The sequence below is a fragment of the Elephantulus edwardii genome, unplaced genomic scaffold (assembly GCF_000299155.1).
Source record: "Elephantulus edwardii isolate Elephantulus edwardi_28Jun2011 unplaced genomic scaffold, EleEdw1.0 scaffold00269, whole genome shotgun sequence".
NCBI lineage: Eukaryota > Metazoa > Chordata > Mammalia > Macroscelidea > Macroscelididae > Elephantulus > Elephantulus edwardii.
Window position 1 is genome coordinate 1,410,473 of NW_006400019.1, and position 18,493 is coordinate 1,428,965.

The window sequence follows — 18,493 nt, forward strand, 5'->3', positions numbered from 1 at the left end:
AATTGAGGGAAATGTCTTAAACCACAACTTCTTGTTGCTACCTGAGGGATGTGTATACCCTTTCCGTTGTGGTGGGAGCGTCAGTCTCTAGATGTTTCCCTGTGCCTGTGGATCTGAGAGTGTACTTACTACCCAGTGCAGCAGGCCTGCCTCATTGACCACTTTATGTGTTTCTCTGACTCCTCCCTGCAAAACTCTCTGTAGTTTCCATGTCTTAAGGGGAAAAGTACAGAAGGAAGAACACTTACTCAGGTGCCCTCTAGCTCTGCAAGCTGGGGAGTCACATGCCATTATCAGGGTTAGCAACTTTTCCCTCCAGAATCCTTCATGTTGCCACTTTGTGAAGTATTCTGCATTCAAGGATGACCTTTCCTGTCTTTGATGACTTCCTTCTGTTCCACGCTTTTCTCTCTGCTGTCTTTGTTTCTTATTCAGTTAGAAATTAGGAGAATGAGTCTGGGCAAGTGCACAAGTCATCTTAAAGGAACATGGTTTATTTGCCCCAAACTGATCAGTTTTTAGAGACCATCAACGCCTTTGAAAGGACTCAAAGGAGAAGAACACCATGAACAAGAGGAATTGACACCAAGACTGTGCTCTGGGCTTGTGAGGATGACTGCCAGGTGTGTACCCCAGAGATTCGCAGTTAGGGCACAAGCAGGTGTTCCTGCCGTGTGCTCACTGCAGCACAACGCGACAAAGCCAAAAGGGGGAACTGCCAAAATGTCCAATAGTAGACAACTGAATAAACACAATTTTGATTGTGTCTACAGTGGAATCTTACTCATTCCAACATGAATCAACCATGAAAAGCATGGTGCCAAGCAAAAGAAGGTAGATGAAAGGACAAATCTTCATGATCCCACTTCCATGAAAAGCCACTGGGCAAGTTGCACAGAAAAAGCAGAGTAGTGATTGCCAAGAACAGCAGGAGGAGGAAGTAGGGAATTCTTGATTAAATGAGTATGGAGTTCTGTTTGGGAAACTGGAACTGTACTAGAACTAGGTAGTTGTGGAGCTTGCACATGTTGGCAATGTATTAAATACCCATTATGGTAAATACCATGTTGTGTGTATTTTGCCACAATAAAAAGATCAGTCAAATGTCCTCTGAACATTCACCTAAGAGTCTTGCTTAGATAATAGCCTAGTCCTTAAACTTCTTGAACTCAGTTCCTCTCTGGCTGTCATGGTTACCGTGTCCCAGGCTCTAGAGCTGACATCAGTCAGGTCAGCCTGCTACAGTACCTGCATGCCAACCAGTCTGGTGTGGCTACAACATTGCCCAGGTATTGCAGAGCCTCCTCTCACAATTTAGGGGAATAGATTAATTTAGCTCCTACTTTAGTGGGCCTTTAAAACCCAAGAGATAATTCATATACCGTGAAATTAATCCTTTTTTAAAATGTACACTTCAGTGGCATTACCTGCATTCACAGTGCTGTACAACCATCACCATTGACATCAGCCCATGCCTGTGAGCAGCCACCACCCTCCATTTCCTCTCCAGACCTGAGCATTCGCTAGCTCTCTTCTGTGTCTACGGAGCGAGCTCTCTGTTCTGGTCATTGTGGTCATGTCAGTGGACTCACACGACCTTTGTGTCTGGCCAGTTTCGCTCATGCTGCACTGTATAGCATGTATCAGGACTTCCTTTTGCACTTCCCCCCCCATTTTAACCATTTTTAAATACACACTTCTGTGGCATTAATTACATTCACTGCTGTTCAGCCATCACCAATATCCATTAGCAAAAGCTCTGCATCCTCCCCAAAGTGATTTTCAGAGGCTCCCCCTTTCTCGCTCCCTCTCATTCTTAGTTACCCCGATCAAACTCTCCTCTCTACACATTTGCCTATTCTATGTGTTTAATAGTAATGAGATCATAATGGCATTTGACCTTTTCTTTGCTAAACTCTTTTCTAAACCTGAGGGTTTTTTCCTTTACCTATGTATGCAAGCATGGTGTTTGATGTATCCTCAGGGCAGTGTTTGCGTTTAGAGGGCAGAGATCTCCTTTTGGTTGACAAAATAGGAACTTTACAAAACAGTTTTTCAGCCATTCCAAACCAGGAAGTTGGGAAGTACACTGTGAGTCTGGAGTGAAGCGCTCAGCTCAGTGTCACCCCATAGACTATGAGAAAATGGCTCCGAAGCTGGAGTCTTCGGTGCTACTGCTTCTTTACTGTGGAGAAGCTTCCCTGATTTATCAGGAAAACTAGAAGTGGAACTCCAGCCTCAGCTGGTGGTCTAAAAAATTAGATTCAGCCAGCAAGTGAATTCCATTTAGACTCAGAGCAGCCATTCTGAGGACTCCCAGGTCTGACTGTGGCCCAGGCACCTGAGCAGGAATGAATGAAGCTGAGAATGCCACCTCCTGAGGTTGGAGTCGTGCAGACATGATGAAGTTAGGAAGAATGGGGAGCCAGACAGCTTCAGAGCACACTCAGAAATGGAATGGACTGGGGTCCCTGTGCCTGACTCCGCTCACCGGGGTCACATGAAGCATTGACTCACGTGACTCAGTTCCAGCAGCAGGCTCTCTGAGAACTTACCCTCCAAATGCTTTGTGTTGAAGATGTCTGCATTTCTGGAAAACTCTGCAAATGAAATCACAAAGTGAAAATAGAAGTTCTTGAGGAGAAAACAGGTGGGAAGACCACACAAACCTGAATGAGTGAGCAATCAGAACACACTAACAATACCAATAACAAGTTTATTTAGAAACTATTCTGGTGACTCCACTCCTGTCTTTACCCAAGAGAAATGTAAGCGTTCACACAAAGACTTGTCCAGGCAAGTACACTCACAGCAGATCCAGTGTGGCCCACTCATACAGTGGAGTGTTACTGAGCCTCCCTGGAGCTTGGTGGAAAGCAGGGAAGCTTTGGAGCACTCCTTTCTTACTGTGTTCCTGTAATACCAAGAGTTCTCTTCCCAGTGCTGATAATACCTCATGCATCTGCCACCATATATGTCTCATACATGAGCAGAAGCAGGTGGCAGCTGAGGGGCAGGGGCATAATTGGGAACCTAGAACAGGAACTCCAGGCATGTTCAGAGGTGAGAACATGACTGTGGACTAGACTACCACCTTAGATGAGCTATATTGTCACGGTCAACTTTCTGTTTCTAAGATGTGTAACAGACTAGATCAGCACATTCAGGCAGTAAATGGAAATGTGTAACATTGAAGAGCTTAATAGACAGCTATTTTGAGGATATTTCAAACTCTGAAATGTTTAGGAACATGTGAACACAGTGCATAATTCTAGTCAGTATATGTCACATGCACACTGCGTGCACTCTTAAAGGGTGAAAAGGAATCAGGTAAAACCCTCCTCCCCAGGCCACCATGGGGCCCACAAGTGGAATCAGCAGAGAGTAAATAATTTAGTTCACATAGCGACTTTTCCTTTTTCCCCTCTACTGCCTTTCAGTAGAATAGCTTCCAGGCCCTTCTGTTGTTGTCATCTTCGTTGTTGTTGTTGTTGTCCTAGTTTGGTGCTGTCAAGTCAAGTACGACTCATAGCGACTCCATGAACAAAAGATCTGAATCCTGCTCTATCCTGCACCATCCTCACTTCCTGACACACAAGAGCCCATTGCAGCAGTCACCGTGTCAATCCACCTGGTTGAGGGTCTTCCTCTGCTTTGCCAACCCTCCACCCTTCCCAGAATCATGTCCCTCTCCAAGGAATTGCTCCTCCTGGTAACATGCCCAAAGTATGGGAGGTGACGCTTCATCATTCTCGCCTCCAAAGAGCACTCTAGAGCGCTGGTGGCACAAGGGCAAGAAGCTGTGCTGCAATCCCAAAGGCACACAGTTCGAATCCATCAGATGCTCCACTGGAGAAGGAGTGGCAATCTCCTCTTGTGCCAGTAAAGACTTGGTGACAGAAATGAGGCTGGCGATCAAAGGGCATTCTGGCTGCACCCTCTCCAAGACATACTGGTTTGTTCTCCTGGACATCCATGGGAGGTTCAGTGCTCTTCTCCAACACCACAGGTCAAAGGTGTCAGTTCTTCTGTCATCTTTATTCATTGTCCAGCTCTCAGATGCATAGCAAGTAGTCAGAAAGTCCATGTCCTGAGTCAGATGCACCTTAGTCCTCAAACTGACATCATTACTCCTCAATAATTTGGAGAGTTCCCTGACTTAAGACTTTCCCAGTGCAATGCATCTCCTTATTTCCTGACTGCTCATACCAAGGGTGTTAATTGTGGATCCAAGCAAGTTGAAGGTAAATTTTGGTTTTGGGATCTATTTTAAGTATAGTAGTGGCAATCAGAAAATAAAATAAAATCACCTGTGTGCACCCAGTGAGCAGAATGAAGAATTCACACACTGTCATTTACCTCAAGTTGTTTTTAATTGAGAAGAAGTTGGATATCAGCTAAGGTAAAAAATGCCTTTATTGACTTTTTAGTGCTATAAAAAGTTACTTGGACCCAAACCTGAGTGAGCCCAAGTAGATCTCCCTCCACAGCTGGTGGCCTTTGCTCTCAGACATAAGACAGAAATCCTTGACAGCTACTGGGCTCCTCCCTGGCCACTGGCACTGCCTTAAACCCCTTTGGTATGGTCCCACTCCCACCACCTGTCTCTCCCCTGCACCCCTGGTAGCTTGTCTTAGGCTAGGTTCTCTAGAGAAGCTTATAGCAAGGGTAGGGAGAGAAGGCAAGTCCCAGATCTGGAGGTCAGGCCTCAAGGTCAGCGTATCTGGGGAGCCAGAGTTCAGGTCACCAGCAGGCAGGTAGGTCTCGGACTGTTGTGACTTCAAAGGGTCCCACATTCAGCAGTACAGCATGCCACCGCTTTCTGTCCAGAGGCCGCAGCCAGGTTGTTAGGTATAGATCTGATAGAAAGCTCTCTGATGTTTTGCCAGAGTCCAGATATAAACAGCGTTCAGGCCACCCCCCTTCAGAGAACCTACCCTTCATCAGATACAGATTATATCTTTCTAGATCTGCTTGTAATCCTTCCTTATTAACATCAGTGGCTAGAACTTATCGCACCTGACCCTCCTTCTTGCAAAGTGCATCTGTCTTCTGCTTGAGGGCACCACCCACCTGTCCCCATTGGCACATTTATCTGATTTCTTTCTCACTCAAGTTTGTAGAACTTGGACTTTGGTGCTGCCAGCTTCCGACGCTAGCATGTTCAGACATGGTGTTTTGGAGACAGGGTTGCATGTGTCTAGCTTTAGATATTGACAAGTCCAGGTTCAGCAGGTACAGAGATCACAGACAGATACCCACATGCAGCTTTCTGACACAGAAAGCTCTGCAAAGGAAGTTACCATATTCTCTTGGGGCCCTGGAGACTGTTGTAATGTGCCATCAGGTTGTCTGCAACACTATGTATGTAGTACAGCTCTGAACCGTGCTCTATCTTGAGCCAATTTCATTGCCTCCAACACATCTACCCCTATTACCCCGGTCACTGAGTCAATCCATCTCATCCAGGGTCTTCTCTTCTGTTGTTCCTCAACCCTTCCAGGCATGATGTCCTTCTCCAAGGACTGGTCCCTCCTGGCAACATGCTCAAAGTATGTGAGAGGGAGCTTCAAAATCCTTGTTTCCAAGGAGCAGCCTGGTTTCACCCTCTCCAGGACAGACCTCTTTGTTCTCTTAGCAGTCCATGGTCTATTCAATACTCCAACACCACAAACTCAAAGGCATCGATTCTTCTTCTTTCATCCTTAGTCATTGTCCAGCTCTCTGATGCATAGCAAGGGAGTGTAAAGACCATGGCCTGGATCAGGTGCACCTTAGCTTCTAGACTGACATCATTGCTCTTCAGTACTCCAGAGAGATTCCTGACAGCAGATTTTCCTAGTGCAATTTGTCCTTTAATTTCCTGACTGCTTGTGCCAAGAGTGTTGATTGTGGAGCCAAGCAAACTGAAATTGTTAACAACCTCAATCTCTTCATCCATCATGGTCCTGCCAATTGGCCCAGTGGGAGAATCTTTGTCTTCTTTATGTTGAGCTTCAATCCATGTTAACACGTTGCAGTACACTTTTAAATTGACAACCAGGCTTAGAAACACATTTTGCCGTCATTTGCGGCAACGTGTTAAAGACCACAGTCCTTGACCTTCTGCAGCAAGCGCATCAGGTCCTCTTCAGTTCAGCAAGCCGGCTTGTGCCATCTGCATAACACAGGTTGTTGATGAGTCTTTCTCCAATCCTGATGCCACACTCCTCCTCATAGAGTCCAGCCTCCTAGATGATCTGTTCTGCCTACAGATTGAAGATTATGGAGGGAAGATGCGTCGCTGGTATACATTTTTCCTGCTTTTGAACCATGCAGTGTTTCCCTGCTCTGTTTGATACAGTAGGACTTGGGTAAATAGTTGTCATATGGGCCAGTGGCCACAAGTATTCTGCTTTCTCAGTCACCTGATGCCACGATAACAAATACCACAAGTGGTGTCTGTCACAAACAGGAATGAATGCCTTCACAGCATAAGAGACTAGACAGAAGTCCCAAATCCAGGGAATTTGCCTGAAGGCTTTCTTGGGTGGCTTTGGGCAAGGACCTTGTCACTTTGAACTTTGACATCTGGGTGATTGTTGATGTGTCTTGGCAGATCTTCTCTCATGTAATCTCTTTTCTTAGAAAAGAGGAACTAGAGAGAGTTAATGTGACTCCTTTGTGGTTTACATAACAAAACAGCTTCATTCCCACATGGGGTTACAACCCCACGTATTTGAGGGGGACAGAATTCCATCTCAAATTGCTGCCTTTTCCCCTTTCCTAACATTTTCTCATTTCTCAGTTCTGGGAGCTCTCATCAGTCACCTTTGAGGCCACAGAACATAGTCCTTGGGTCTCTCGAGGTGACCACTGACACCACGGTGGTGCCTTAGTACAGCAGTCTCTGCTCACTTGGGGTGTTGGCGTGGGCAGAGCCACGCTCGGCCTCAGTCTCCGAGGCAAGGATCCTTGCTGCCACCGTGGGCAAGGAGCCTGTGGATCGAGCTGGCCAGTGCTGGCTGGGGTTCTGAGCTTCCCTAAGGGGCTGTGGCTGAGCCGCATCTCATTGAGACCCAGGACGAGAAGGCCAAGGGGCCAGCTGCTTTTCTCTCTTCCTTGCCCCAGTCTGCACACATGTGTTGAATTGGGGACTGACTGAATCCTCTTGCTCGACCACAGGGCACCTCCCTAGTGTGGGTTACAGTCCCTACCTCAGATACTTTTAAACCATAAAAAAGTTCAAAAACTTTGATGGTGTCTATTTTCATCCCACTTCTACCACACTATCTACTTCTTGTTCATCAGGAGTGCCTCACTGTCCATGGTCATGTTTAAGGGACAGTCCTGGGGCCTCATAAAGTTGAAATTATCTGGGGGATGTAAACAAGAGCTCCAGAGAAGCTGAATCTTCTCAGGGCCCAGAGAGTGCCCTATCATTTGGGGTGTGAATTACATGGAAATGGGTCCTCTAATCTGTCCATGACTGCACACTCCTAGGAAGGTTGTGGACTCACTGTGCCATTCCTGCCCGCCTTCTCCCATCCTTTACAAGTGCCTATCTAGGTCCCTAGGCTCATCACCTGAGGCTCTTACTCATGGCCCATCTAGCCAGCTTCTAGGTGCTTCTACCATGTACTGCTTTGAGTCCCGTTTCCCAGTCGGTGCTGCTATAGAGCATGCCCCGAATCTCTTTCACTGCCCACTGACCCCAGTGACAAGAAGCCTTGCCTGGCAGAGCCTCAATCTCCAAGTAACAAGATTCTCTACTAAAGATACAGGACAAGAATAGTCTTGCCCTTTCTATTTGTTCATTCCCTGAAGAAGGAACTGATACTGGGAGATTGGCCAGTGCTGCCGTTAAACCCACAGCCCTTCTTTCCACACCTGCATCTCCAGTGCACACTGTGCTCTTGCCCACTAGGCCAGGGTGCCACCAGTAGATGCCCGGGACCCTCCAGGTGGTCACTAGGTGACCAGCCTCTGAAGTGTCCTAGCTCAGTGCTGCTCCATGGTCCCAGAAGTGGACTGGTCAAGAACTGCTCCCACTGCCACCACCCTGCACTGAATGGCTCTCCTGCCAGCAGGAAGAGATGGGCACGATGCTGACCCTTGCCGGGGGCTGCCCTGGATTTCTGCCTTTTCCACTTAGCTCTCCCAGTAAGGATGTCTCTCAGACCCAGGGTGAGCTTTGATTTCTTGCGCTAGCACCTCCCAGCCAGTGCAATAGGTGGGTAGCACATTAGAGAGAAGTACATCTGTACCTAGAGGGTAGCAGCCCCATTCCTATCTGGGATAGGCAGCTTCCTCGCCTGCCATTCTGCCCACTCCTATGGGCCCAGGTGGCCCAGGACTCAGGCCACCGTAGGTGCCCACCTGTGAGCTCTGGAATGACAGGGGCTGGAGTTCGGGTGGAGTCCAGCACAGCAGACATGGTTCAGAGTCTGGGCCAGACCCGTCTCCTGGGGACATCCCCAAGGAGAAACACCTCTGAGCCTGCCTGCCTTTTTCTGCAAACTGGTGTGTTCGCTGACACTTACATGCTTGTTTAATACTTCAGGGAAGAAAAGTCAGAAGACCAAGACCTTCAGGGCCTCAAGGACAAGCCTCTGAAGCTAAAGAAGTTGAAGAAGGATAAAAAAGAAGACAAAGAGGGCAGACATGAGCCTCTGCAGCCATCCACCCACCACTCTGCTGAGCCAGCGGAGGCCGGCAAGGCAGAGACATCTGAAGGCTCAGGCTCAGCCCCTGCTGTCCCTGAGGCCTCGGCCTCCCCAAAGCAGCGGCGCTCCATCATTCGTGACCGGGGACCCATGTATGATGACCCCACCCTACCTGAAGGTTGGACACGAAAACTCAAGCAGAGAAAATCCGGCCGTTCCGCTGGGAAGTATGATGTGTATTTGATCAAGTAAGTAGGAGCACATTCTGTCTCAGCAGGGCGGGGGCGGGCCAATCAGAGAAACTAGTGGGTGTTCACAGCCCACTTCGTAGAGCTGGGACGGGCAAGGCCTTAAGAAGCAAGCCCAGGGTGAGGGTCCAGAGGGGGCCCTGGAAAGCATAGCAGTGCCTGGTTGTAGGCAGTGAAAACTTCCAGGGTGACCTGCCTGTAGTGCTCAGGCACCCGAGAGCTCCTGCCTGCTTCCTGCCGTGTCCCTGCTGGCGAACGGGTATTGCTGGCCTCCCTTCTTCGCTTGAAAAAGGAGGAGGAGTTGATGATGCCTGATTTTATTCTTATCTGTGAATCAGCTTGGGGAAAGACGTGCCCGCTGACAGGGATTCAAGAGAGAGACCAGCCATCCCCTTTGTATTTTGTATTCAGCTTTGGGCTAGCATCTGAACTTGTCCTACTGAAACAGTAACTTCCAGAGCATGGTCTTCAGAGGAGCGAGAATGAGTATATTTCTGTTGTACCCATTGGAGTGATCAGAAATGGCTAGCCATTTGGAAAGCATATTTGTGGATAGTGTGGTTTAATTACAGTTGGTCCTCATTATTCATGGAATCCTTATTTGCGAATTGTCACCGTGCTTTCCTGGGCAGAGTGCTGGAAAGGTCTCAGCTGAAGAGGGCTCGTTAGGCATTTGCTAGTTTAGTGTTTGCAGGACTTTCTAGAACGTTGCTCTGATGGGTTATGAAGGCTGGCTGTGTATCCTGCTCTGAGGAGGAAGCGGATGCCTCGGCTCAGACAAAAAAATACCTGCTAGCAAATCAGGCCCAGGCATCATCCAGCAGACTGTCCCTCAGCCTGACGCTAGGCAGGGCCTCCAGCTCCTTCCCTGGCATGCCCCATGCTTGGAACTGCTGGATTGTGGAGAGATTGGGGGGTGATCCCGGCTGCCCGCAGACCAGCCCCCAGGCCTGCCACCTATACCTGCCCTGCGCGCTGTGCCTTGCACAGCCTCTCTGGTGCCCCTAGAGTAAATGTGGTGGCTGTTCTTCACGAGACTCTGGTTGCCTAGTGAGACCCGGCGTGTCCGTTGACCATCCTCTCTGAGGGCTCTGGCTGCCTCCCCACCTCCCCGTCTCCTGGTGGCCAAGGAACCCTGCTAATCATTCTTTGTGTCTCTCCGTTTCCCCCCAGCCCCCAGGGCAAAGCCTTCCGCTCTAAAGTGGAGCTGATTGCATACTTCGAAAAGGTAGGCGATACCTCCCTGGACCCTAATGATTTTGACTTCACGGTCACGGGGAGAGGGAGCCCTTCCCGCCGAGAGCAGAAACCACCTAAGAAGCCCAAATCCCCCAAAGCTCCAGGAACTGGCCGAGGTCGGGGCCGGCCCAAGGGGAGTGGCAGTGCACGGCCCAAGGCGGCGGCAGCGGTGGCGGCGGCTGAGGGCGTGCAGGTGAAAAGGGTCCTGGAGAAGGGCCCCGGGAAGCTCCTGGTCAAGATGCCTTTCCAAGCTTCTGCAGGTGGCAAGGCCGAAGGCGGTGGGGCAACCACGTCCACCCAGGTCATGGTCATCAAACGCCCTGGCAGAAAGCGAAAAGCAGAAGCTGACCCCCAAGCCATTCCCAAGAAGAGAGGCCGGAAGCCAGGGAGTGTGGTGGCAGCCGCTGCTGCTGAGGCCAAGAAGAAAGCCGTCAAAGAGTCTTCCTTCCGGTCTGTGCAGGAGACCGTGCTTCCAATCAAGAAGCGCAAGACCCGGGAGACTGTGAGCATCGAGGTCAAAGAAGTGGTAAAGCCCCTGCTGGTGTCCCCTGTGGGTGAGAAGAGCGGGAAAGGACTGAAGACCTGCAAGAGCCCTGGGCGGAAGAGCAAGGAGGGCAGCCCCAAGGGCCGTGGTGGCACCTCCTCACCCCCCAAGAAGGAGCACCATCACCACCACCACCGCGCCGAGTCCCCCAAGGCCCCCATGCCACTGCTGCCGCCCCTGCCCTCACCTGAGCCCGAAAGCTCCAAGGACCCCAAAAGCTCCCCCGAGCCTCAGGACTTAAGCAGCAGCATTTGTAAAGAGGAGAAGATGGCGCGCGGAGGCTTACTGGAGAGCGATGGCTGCCCCAAGGAACCAGCTAAGACTCAGCCCGCAGTTGCTCCTGCCGCCACAGCCGCTGAAAAGTACAAACACCGAGGGGAGGGCGAGCGCAAAGACATTGTTTCATCCTCCATGCCAAGGCCAAACAGAGAGGAGCCTGTGGACAGCCGGACGCCCGTGACAGAGAGAGTTAGCTGACTTTCAACCGAGGGGATTGAAAAAGCAAACCAACAAGAATAAAGGCAGCTGTTGTCTCTTCTCCTTATGGGTAGGGCTCTGACGAAGCTTCCCGATTAACTGAAATAAAAAAGAATTTTTTTTTCTTTCAGTAAACTTAGAGTTTCGTGGCTTCAGGGTGGGAGTAGTTGGAGCATTGGGATGTTTTTCTTAACCGACAAGCACAGTCAGGTTGAAGACCTAACCAGGGCCAGAAGTAGCTTTGCACTTTTCTAAACTTGGCTCCTTCACCAAGGCTTGCTGCAGTACTACTGAGCAGACAAGCTGTTGGTCAGGCTGCTCCGGCTATGCCTGCACCTGCCTCCCACCCACCCCTCTCCACCCTGCCTGGGGCAGGAGTGGCACGCTGCTGGTGATCATTAGTTCTCCGTGCCACTGGTGCCCCAACCTCCTACCACAGCTCTCCCACCTCCCCTCCCAGCCTCGGCAGGACAAGGAGGTGTGGGGCCGAGGGCAGGATTCTTCAGCAGAATGAATTGCAGTGGCTGGCCAAGTCTGGTCCCATGCCAGCCCCAGCCAAACTTGACCCAGGACACTCGCCAGAACAGAACAGTAGCCCCTATCCCCTCCAGTCCTGGCATAGCCAGGGAGGATCCGGCTCTGAACCACTGGCCAGAGCCATGGGGAGGATGTGACTGAGGGCGAGGTAGCATTGTCTATTCTTGGAGTCATTCTCCAGATTAACACTGGAGAGAGTGGCCAGGAGGCAGCCGGCCAAGGACGTAGCAGGTTGGCCCAGGGTCGGGGAGCAGGCCCAGCGCAGTGACTCCAGGCCATCTTGGACTGCGAGTTAGTGGACTGGACTGGGCGGGGCAGGAAAACTGTTCTTCCGGTTATTTTCCAATTCTACTACGTTAGGGACAGTTTAGGGTTATTTGCACTATTGAGTCTTCATGTTCCCACTTCAAAACAAACAGAGATGCTCTAAGAGAAAACTGGCTTGCTCCAGCCAGCAGTTCTGATGGTGTTCAAACTACCTGTATCTGTATATATCTGCACTTGTTTTCAAGTGGGATGAGCACATAGGGTTCCCACGAAGCTCCGAAACTCTAAGTGTTTGCTGCAATTTTATAAGGACTTCCTGATTATTCTCTCCTCTTCTGTCCTTTAGTTGCACTCCTTCCTTTCTGCCAGCCCCTCCTTCCTTCTGTCCTGTCCTTTTGGTCCCAGCAGCCGCAGTGCCCCTTGTACTCTGAGCTGGCGCTTGCCAACTCTTCACCCCTTGTAGTTTCCTTGCCCCACTGTCTCCAGCCCCCACCCCACCCTGTTTCTCACTGGGGCTCTCCTTGATTGGAGCTGGCCATAGCATTCCAGGGCCTCTATCCACTGAGAACAAGAGAGGGACATAGTTGTGTTCTCCTGGGGCGGGAGGGGGCTTTTCCTCCCTGATGAAAAACTCCCACACTGTGCCCACCCTAAACAACCAGCTTTGCAGCCTTCAGCTCCAGAGAAGCAGCTTCCAGAGTAGCAGATGGGAGAAGTTGGGCAGATGTGTCAGCTGAGCATTGCGACTCTTCTGGGTTCCGCCAGTGTCACTGGCTGGGCCCAGTACCATCCTGACGGGCCTCTAGCCAGTTCTGCCCAACTCCTCCCAGTTTCCTATAGGGCCGCCACTCCTGAGACCTGACCTGACCTGCTATCCCACCCCAGTCCTCGGCTCCGCCCTTCGCACTTCGTCCACAGTGTGGGCCAGAGTGGGGGGAGGTGTCTGTCTCACTAACCTCTCTTCAGGAAGTCCTTATCTAGCTGCATACCTTCATCATATTGGTATATCCTTTTCTGTGTTTACAGAGATGTCTCTTATATCTAAATCTGTCCAAATGAGAAGTACCTTATCAAAGTAGCAAAATGAGACAGCAGTCTTATGCTTCCAGAAAACACCCACAAGCACGTCACCTGTGAGCTGCTGCAGTGACCTGTCAAGCGTGTGTTGTCTCGTGTGTTTCCGTTCTTGTCCCGGCTTCCTTGTCCCGGTGTGATCCTGAAGGAGTGAACCATCATAGAGACCATGTAGCCCTTCCTTGCCAGTCTTAGTGGTCAGGAACCATAGTTGACCGTTCCAATCAGTAGCTTAAGATAAAACAGTGTTTGTCTCTTCTGGAATGGGTAGAAGCAAGGGAGTTTGCCCCATTCAGTTTATAGTCGTAGCTAGTCTGTTTAGCCTATTTGTGTCCTTTTATTTTTTAATCTGTAAAAGCAAATCCCGCAACGAGACCTGTTAGCCCAAGTCCCGACGACACCCACACTTGCTATCCAGCCTTCGACTTCTTGTCTGAGCCTCCTCAGGAAGGGAATTGGGCCATCTGAGGAGGCTGGGAGGCGAAGAGGTTCCTGGCCTCCAGCCTGGCCTTGGTCGGCAGGCACCTCCAAAGACCACCTTGTATGAGTGCCATCCAGTCCAGTGCTATGTGGCCCCGGGGAGCACAGTCTGGGCCTGGGGCCACCTGGCAGCTTCCCCCTCCCCAGCTTCTTTCCCTCCAGACCTCACAGCTGCAGCTGGTGCCCGAGGCTCCGCAGACATCCCCTGTCATCCATCGTCTCCTCCTCTGCCCTGTTAAGGCGTCACGAATTGACCGCCTTTGTCTAGGCAGCCCAGCATCACCTGACGACGCCTAGGGGGCTGCCCTGCCTCCAGGTTGGTGGATTGGATGAGAGCTGGGTGGTAAAGCTTCACCAGCAGGTGTCCACCTTGTCTCAAGGGAGCCTCGAGTCTGCGTGACACAACAGAGACTGGGGTCTCTCTTCGGGAGGAGGTCACATTTATAGTTGCCCCCACCCCTGATCTAGGCCTTCGTTTCCAATTCCTCTCCTGGTCTGCCCTGCCCCCTGCTGGGGTGCTTGTCAGCAGTAGGAACATCAGCCAGAGACATTGGGGACCCTAGAAATGGCATATTACCCAGCCTGTTGGGGCCACACAGACTAGAGTCTCATTTGTCTTTGCTTGCTCTGGAGGAACCCTGAAAGGAAGGCCGTCACCTAAAGCAACTGCCAGGTTGAATGGGGAAGAAGTTTCTACCACTGACAGGACTTCTGACTTGTGTCCCACTTCAAGTAAGAACCTGGAGCCCAGGCTAGAACAGGAAGGTCTACCAACAGGCCACCTACACCAAGTCTGTCCTCTGCCCAGACGGCTGGGGCGGATGGGGTGGGGGCAGCTCATCAGTTCTTTGTTGGAGTTTCCACGTTGCTTCCTGATTAGGGTTTAACCTCAGAGGCAAGCAAGTCCCCCAATTCCCACAGACTGAAAACTCCACGTGAATTGCGGTGTTTTGCACCTGCAAGCCCCGCACAAGAACTCTCTGCGCCCCAGCCCCTCCCTGTGTGCTCTGCACGCTGCAGGCCATTTTCACTGTCGCTCCACTCTGAAGAACCTGTTCATTTTCTCCACTTCTGTGTTTTTTAGATACAGTGTGAAGCTTTAGAAAAGGCGTTGTCTGTTGTTCTAAATCGCTAGGATACTGCCTCCTCCAAGGTCTATAATTACATATTAAAGGAGAAAATTGAACACTGAGACCAATTCTCAAGATTTAGAAGGAAAGCCTAGAAAACATTTGGCAGAAAGATCATATTTCAATGTTTTGAATGAGTAAGAGCCAACCTCTGCAGCAGTGATGTGAGTCCTTCGGGCTCGGCCTGAGTGCCTGATGAGTAGTAGAAGCCGAGCTCTTGGTGTGGACAGTTACTTGGCACCAGGGCCTCGTCACTGGTGCCTTGGCAGGCCACCCTCTGGCCCCTCCTACCTCTGCTCTTTTCTCATCTTGACAGAGGCCACCCCAGTCACGGACCGGAGGGTGTGGCATCTACCCCTCGGCCTCTGCCTGTTGTGTGTCCTGTCCCTTGGCCTTCTGGTCATCTCCTTCTCCGGGGCCAGCCGTCCCTGCCTGGGATCTTGGGGCCTAGAGGTTGGAAAGCTGCCCCTGGCTCCTCTGTGGACTGCAGAGGTCAGGAAAGAGACTGTGATGGACAAACTGTTCACCTCGTACCTGGCTACCTCCCTGCAGGTCCCAGGCCCTGTGGGAGGTGGGGAAGTGGGGAGGAGAACAGCTGGGAAGTGGCTCTGCCCCGTCCCAGAGCTCTTAGCGCCCTGGCCCGGCTCAGCGGGGAGAGGAGTCAGGCAAACAGCACCTCCCGCACTGTCCTGTGTCCAGCGTCGCTCCCTGTGACTTAGACCAGCCTCCTAGGCCGCTGTGCACCCCGATCCTGGAACTAGCATTGTTTTGCTTTTGATTTCTGCTTTTCGTTTTTCTGTCCCTTTGATTTAATGCACCAACTAGACACACAAAGCAGTGGAATTTTATATATATATATCTGTATATTGCACAATTATAAACTCATTTTGCTTGTGGCACCACACACAAAAGACCTGTTCAAATGATACCTGTTACTTAATTACAATATTTCTGATAACCATAGCATAGGACAAGGGAAAATAAAAAACAAAAAAAAAAAAACAACAAAAAAACAACAACAACAAAAAACCAGAAAAAAAACCAACAACTCTGTCTGCTGGTCACTTCTGTCCAAGCAGATTCGTGTCTCCTGCTCGTGTCTCCAGGGTACCCGGGGCATGCCCTCCTCCTGTTCTGGTGACATGTCCTGAGGCCCCGTTGACCAGGGAAAGTTGAGAATGTAGTCAGCTCTGGGTAGGCTGACTGGAGCCCATGGGGTGGGCCAACCTCTCCCTGCTCTGCCAGCAGCTGGGTGTGGAGACAGATGCAGGGAACCTCACATGTAGAGATCAAAGCCAGGGGGTGACAGGGAGACAGGAAGGCTTTTCTAGTCTCTGAACCTGTACCTCATGCCAGGGAGAGCCCCAGGGATTCCAGAATCCCGTGTGAGCAAAGTGTACCCTACTAGGAGTTGGAGAAAACTCCAGAACCACCCTTTCTCTTCTCCTGTATCCTCCCAGTAACTGCATTTGCTTTTGTAATTCTTAATGAGCAATATCTGCTAGAGAGTTGAGCTGTAACAGTTCTTTTCAATCCTTTTTTTACGTAATTAAAAACACAAAAAAAAAAATCTAGAAACTTGTTCTTCCAAAGCAGAGTATTCTAATCATCAGGGCCAAATGCTTCCATCCGTGCGTCATTGCTGGCTCTGACGCCTCAATTCCCAGGAGGAGCAGTCTCCAGGCCTCTAGGAGAGCCTGGTTGGCAGGCTGCCCCCCTAAGCTGGGGTGGGAGAGGAGGTGAGGCGGTGTCCCCATGTCAGCACCCATCAACCTTGTGAAGGTCTCTAGCCCCACTGACTGGAGAGGACCCCTGTTCAGTGTTTCTGGGGAGAAGGACAGTGGGTGCAAAAAGGGTCACTTGAAGCCTGCTCCTTCCCTTGCTACAAAGGCCGCCTTTTTGTGTTTGAGTTTATTCCTCCTTCAATCAATGACAGCCACTCCAGAGTCAGTAGTTGATGAGTATATGACCAAATATGACCAGGACTGTTATTAACCGCGGCCAAGCCCTCTCCTGGGTCACGCCGGGGAACCGGACACTGTAGCGCGTGCTGTGCGCTCCTCTCTCCTAGCCCTGCCCTTGCCTGTCTTTCTGGGGGGTTTCTGTTCAGGTTTGGTTCGGGTTTGATTTTTCCTTTTGTGTTCCAAACATGAGACACTCTACTGGTCCTCTTAACTGTGGTGTTGAGGCTTCTATTTGTGTAGTTTTTGGTGGGTGAAAGGAACTTGGCTAAGTAAATCTCTTATGTGTTTGAACTGAAGTCTGTATTGTAACCATGTTTAAAGTAATTGTTCCAGAGACAAATGCTTCTAGACACCTTTACTAACAAGCCAACAAAAATCCAGGGAGGGGGCTGGTGACTGAGATGAGAGAGGCAGCTTGTTTCCTGCTTCAGGGAATTCTAGGGAAATGCTCTTGACTTGGCCAGCCACAGACCCCCAGAGACATTGAGGCCAATCATCCAGTTGCAGTGGACCGGAGAGTTGATGTGTGGCTGCTGTTAAGAGCAAACCCAGTTTGTACTACCCAGTGGATTCTTTTGTCTTCACACCCACCCCAAGACTACTGACGTCACATGACCTTCAGAGAGACAAGGTGACCTTCCTTCCCAGGGTAGTCAGGAGGGCGGGAAGAACAAGGGCTCCATGGTGGCTCGGGGGTCCACAGAGGGCACATGTACGCGCCCCTCCACGCACGCACCCACGTCCTGTCTCTGTCCCACCGTGTCCAGGGGCAGTCAGATGATGGGAGAGTGAGCTCTCTGGTCCCTCAAACACCATGGTGGTGAGACACCCTCTTCCCTCAGAGAAGTCACCCCTCATCAGACATTGTTTGGGGCTCTTGGGACACATTTGAGTACCTGGCAGCCCCCTTGGGAAAGCCAAGGACAGTTGTGGCCATGCTGGCCACTTGCGAGGGCTGGGGGCCTTAGTGTCTAGAAGAATGAGCTGGAGGCCGAGGACTGTGGGATGATGTTGCTGCCAGCGTCACGGGGCGCCCGAGGCAGGTGGAGCTGGAGAAGTCTCTCAGCCCTGGTGGCATTCACCCTCAGTTGTTGTGTTTTGGGACAATTACTTTAGAAAATAAGTAGGTCGTTTTAAAAACAAATACTGATTGCTTTTTTGTAGTGTTTAAAAAAAAAAAAAAAGAGGTTCTTTGTGTATAGCCAAATGACTGAAAGCACTGATATATTTAAAACAAAAGGCAATTTATTAAGGAAATTTGTACCATTTCAGTAAACCTGTCTGAATGTACCTGTATACGTTTAAAAACACCCCACGGAATCCCTGTAACCTATTTATTATATAAAGAGTTTGCCTTATAAATTTACATAAAAATGTCCGTTTGTGTCTTTTGTTGTAAAACCCAGTGAATTTTCCTAAGGTTCTTTTACTATTTTACAAGATGGGCAGCACGCAGTTTTCTTTTCTTTTTGTAAGTTTTTTAATCCATGTGACGCAAAGACGCCTCAGCATGCCTTCTGAGTGATGCGTGTGCACCTTTTGTTGGGAAGTACTGTACCCTGTGCTGTTAGCATTCTCGATAAACCTCTCTGTGAAAGTGACTCGAACTCTGGGCTTTCATTGTAAGACAGAAGTTGTCTCCCACCCCCCGAGGTCCTAGGCCACACGGTGCGTCTCTTCACCTTGGATGGACGCGTGCACTCTGAGGCCTCGCCGGGTGGGAAGTGCTTCACCCACGGGCCTCTGACTGCCACCTTGAGGTGTCCAAATCCTGAGCATGATGGGGAACCCCAGAAAGGCCACTTGAGTCTGCCTGGGAGCAGCACAGGGACAGGTGGGGAGCGCCTCCTGGGACCCCTCAAGCCCTCCTCCCACTCTGGCTCTTTCT

The 18,493-nt window shown here is 50.5% G+C and overlaps 1 protein-coding gene across 2 annotated transcripts in view; it reads left to right on the forward strand.

Annotated features, from left to right (window-relative positions):
- The window catches only part of MECP2 (methyl CpG binding protein 2 (Rett syndrome)), a 75,271-nt gene extending 63,983 nt beyond the window's left edge, over positions 1-11,288 (forward strand). For both annotated transcript variants that reach the window (XM_006899927.1, XM_006899928.1), the window contains 2 exons: positions 8,543-8,893; positions 10,067-11,288. In XM_006899927.1, the coding sequence (XP_006899989.1) occupies positions 8,543-8,893; positions 10,067-11,153 (1,438 nt within the window). In that variant the 3' untranslated portion in view covers positions 11,154-11,288. The remainder of the gene's footprint in view (positions 1-8,542; positions 8,894-10,066) is intronic.
- The last annotated feature ends 7,205 nt before the right edge of the window (positions 11,289-18,493 follow it).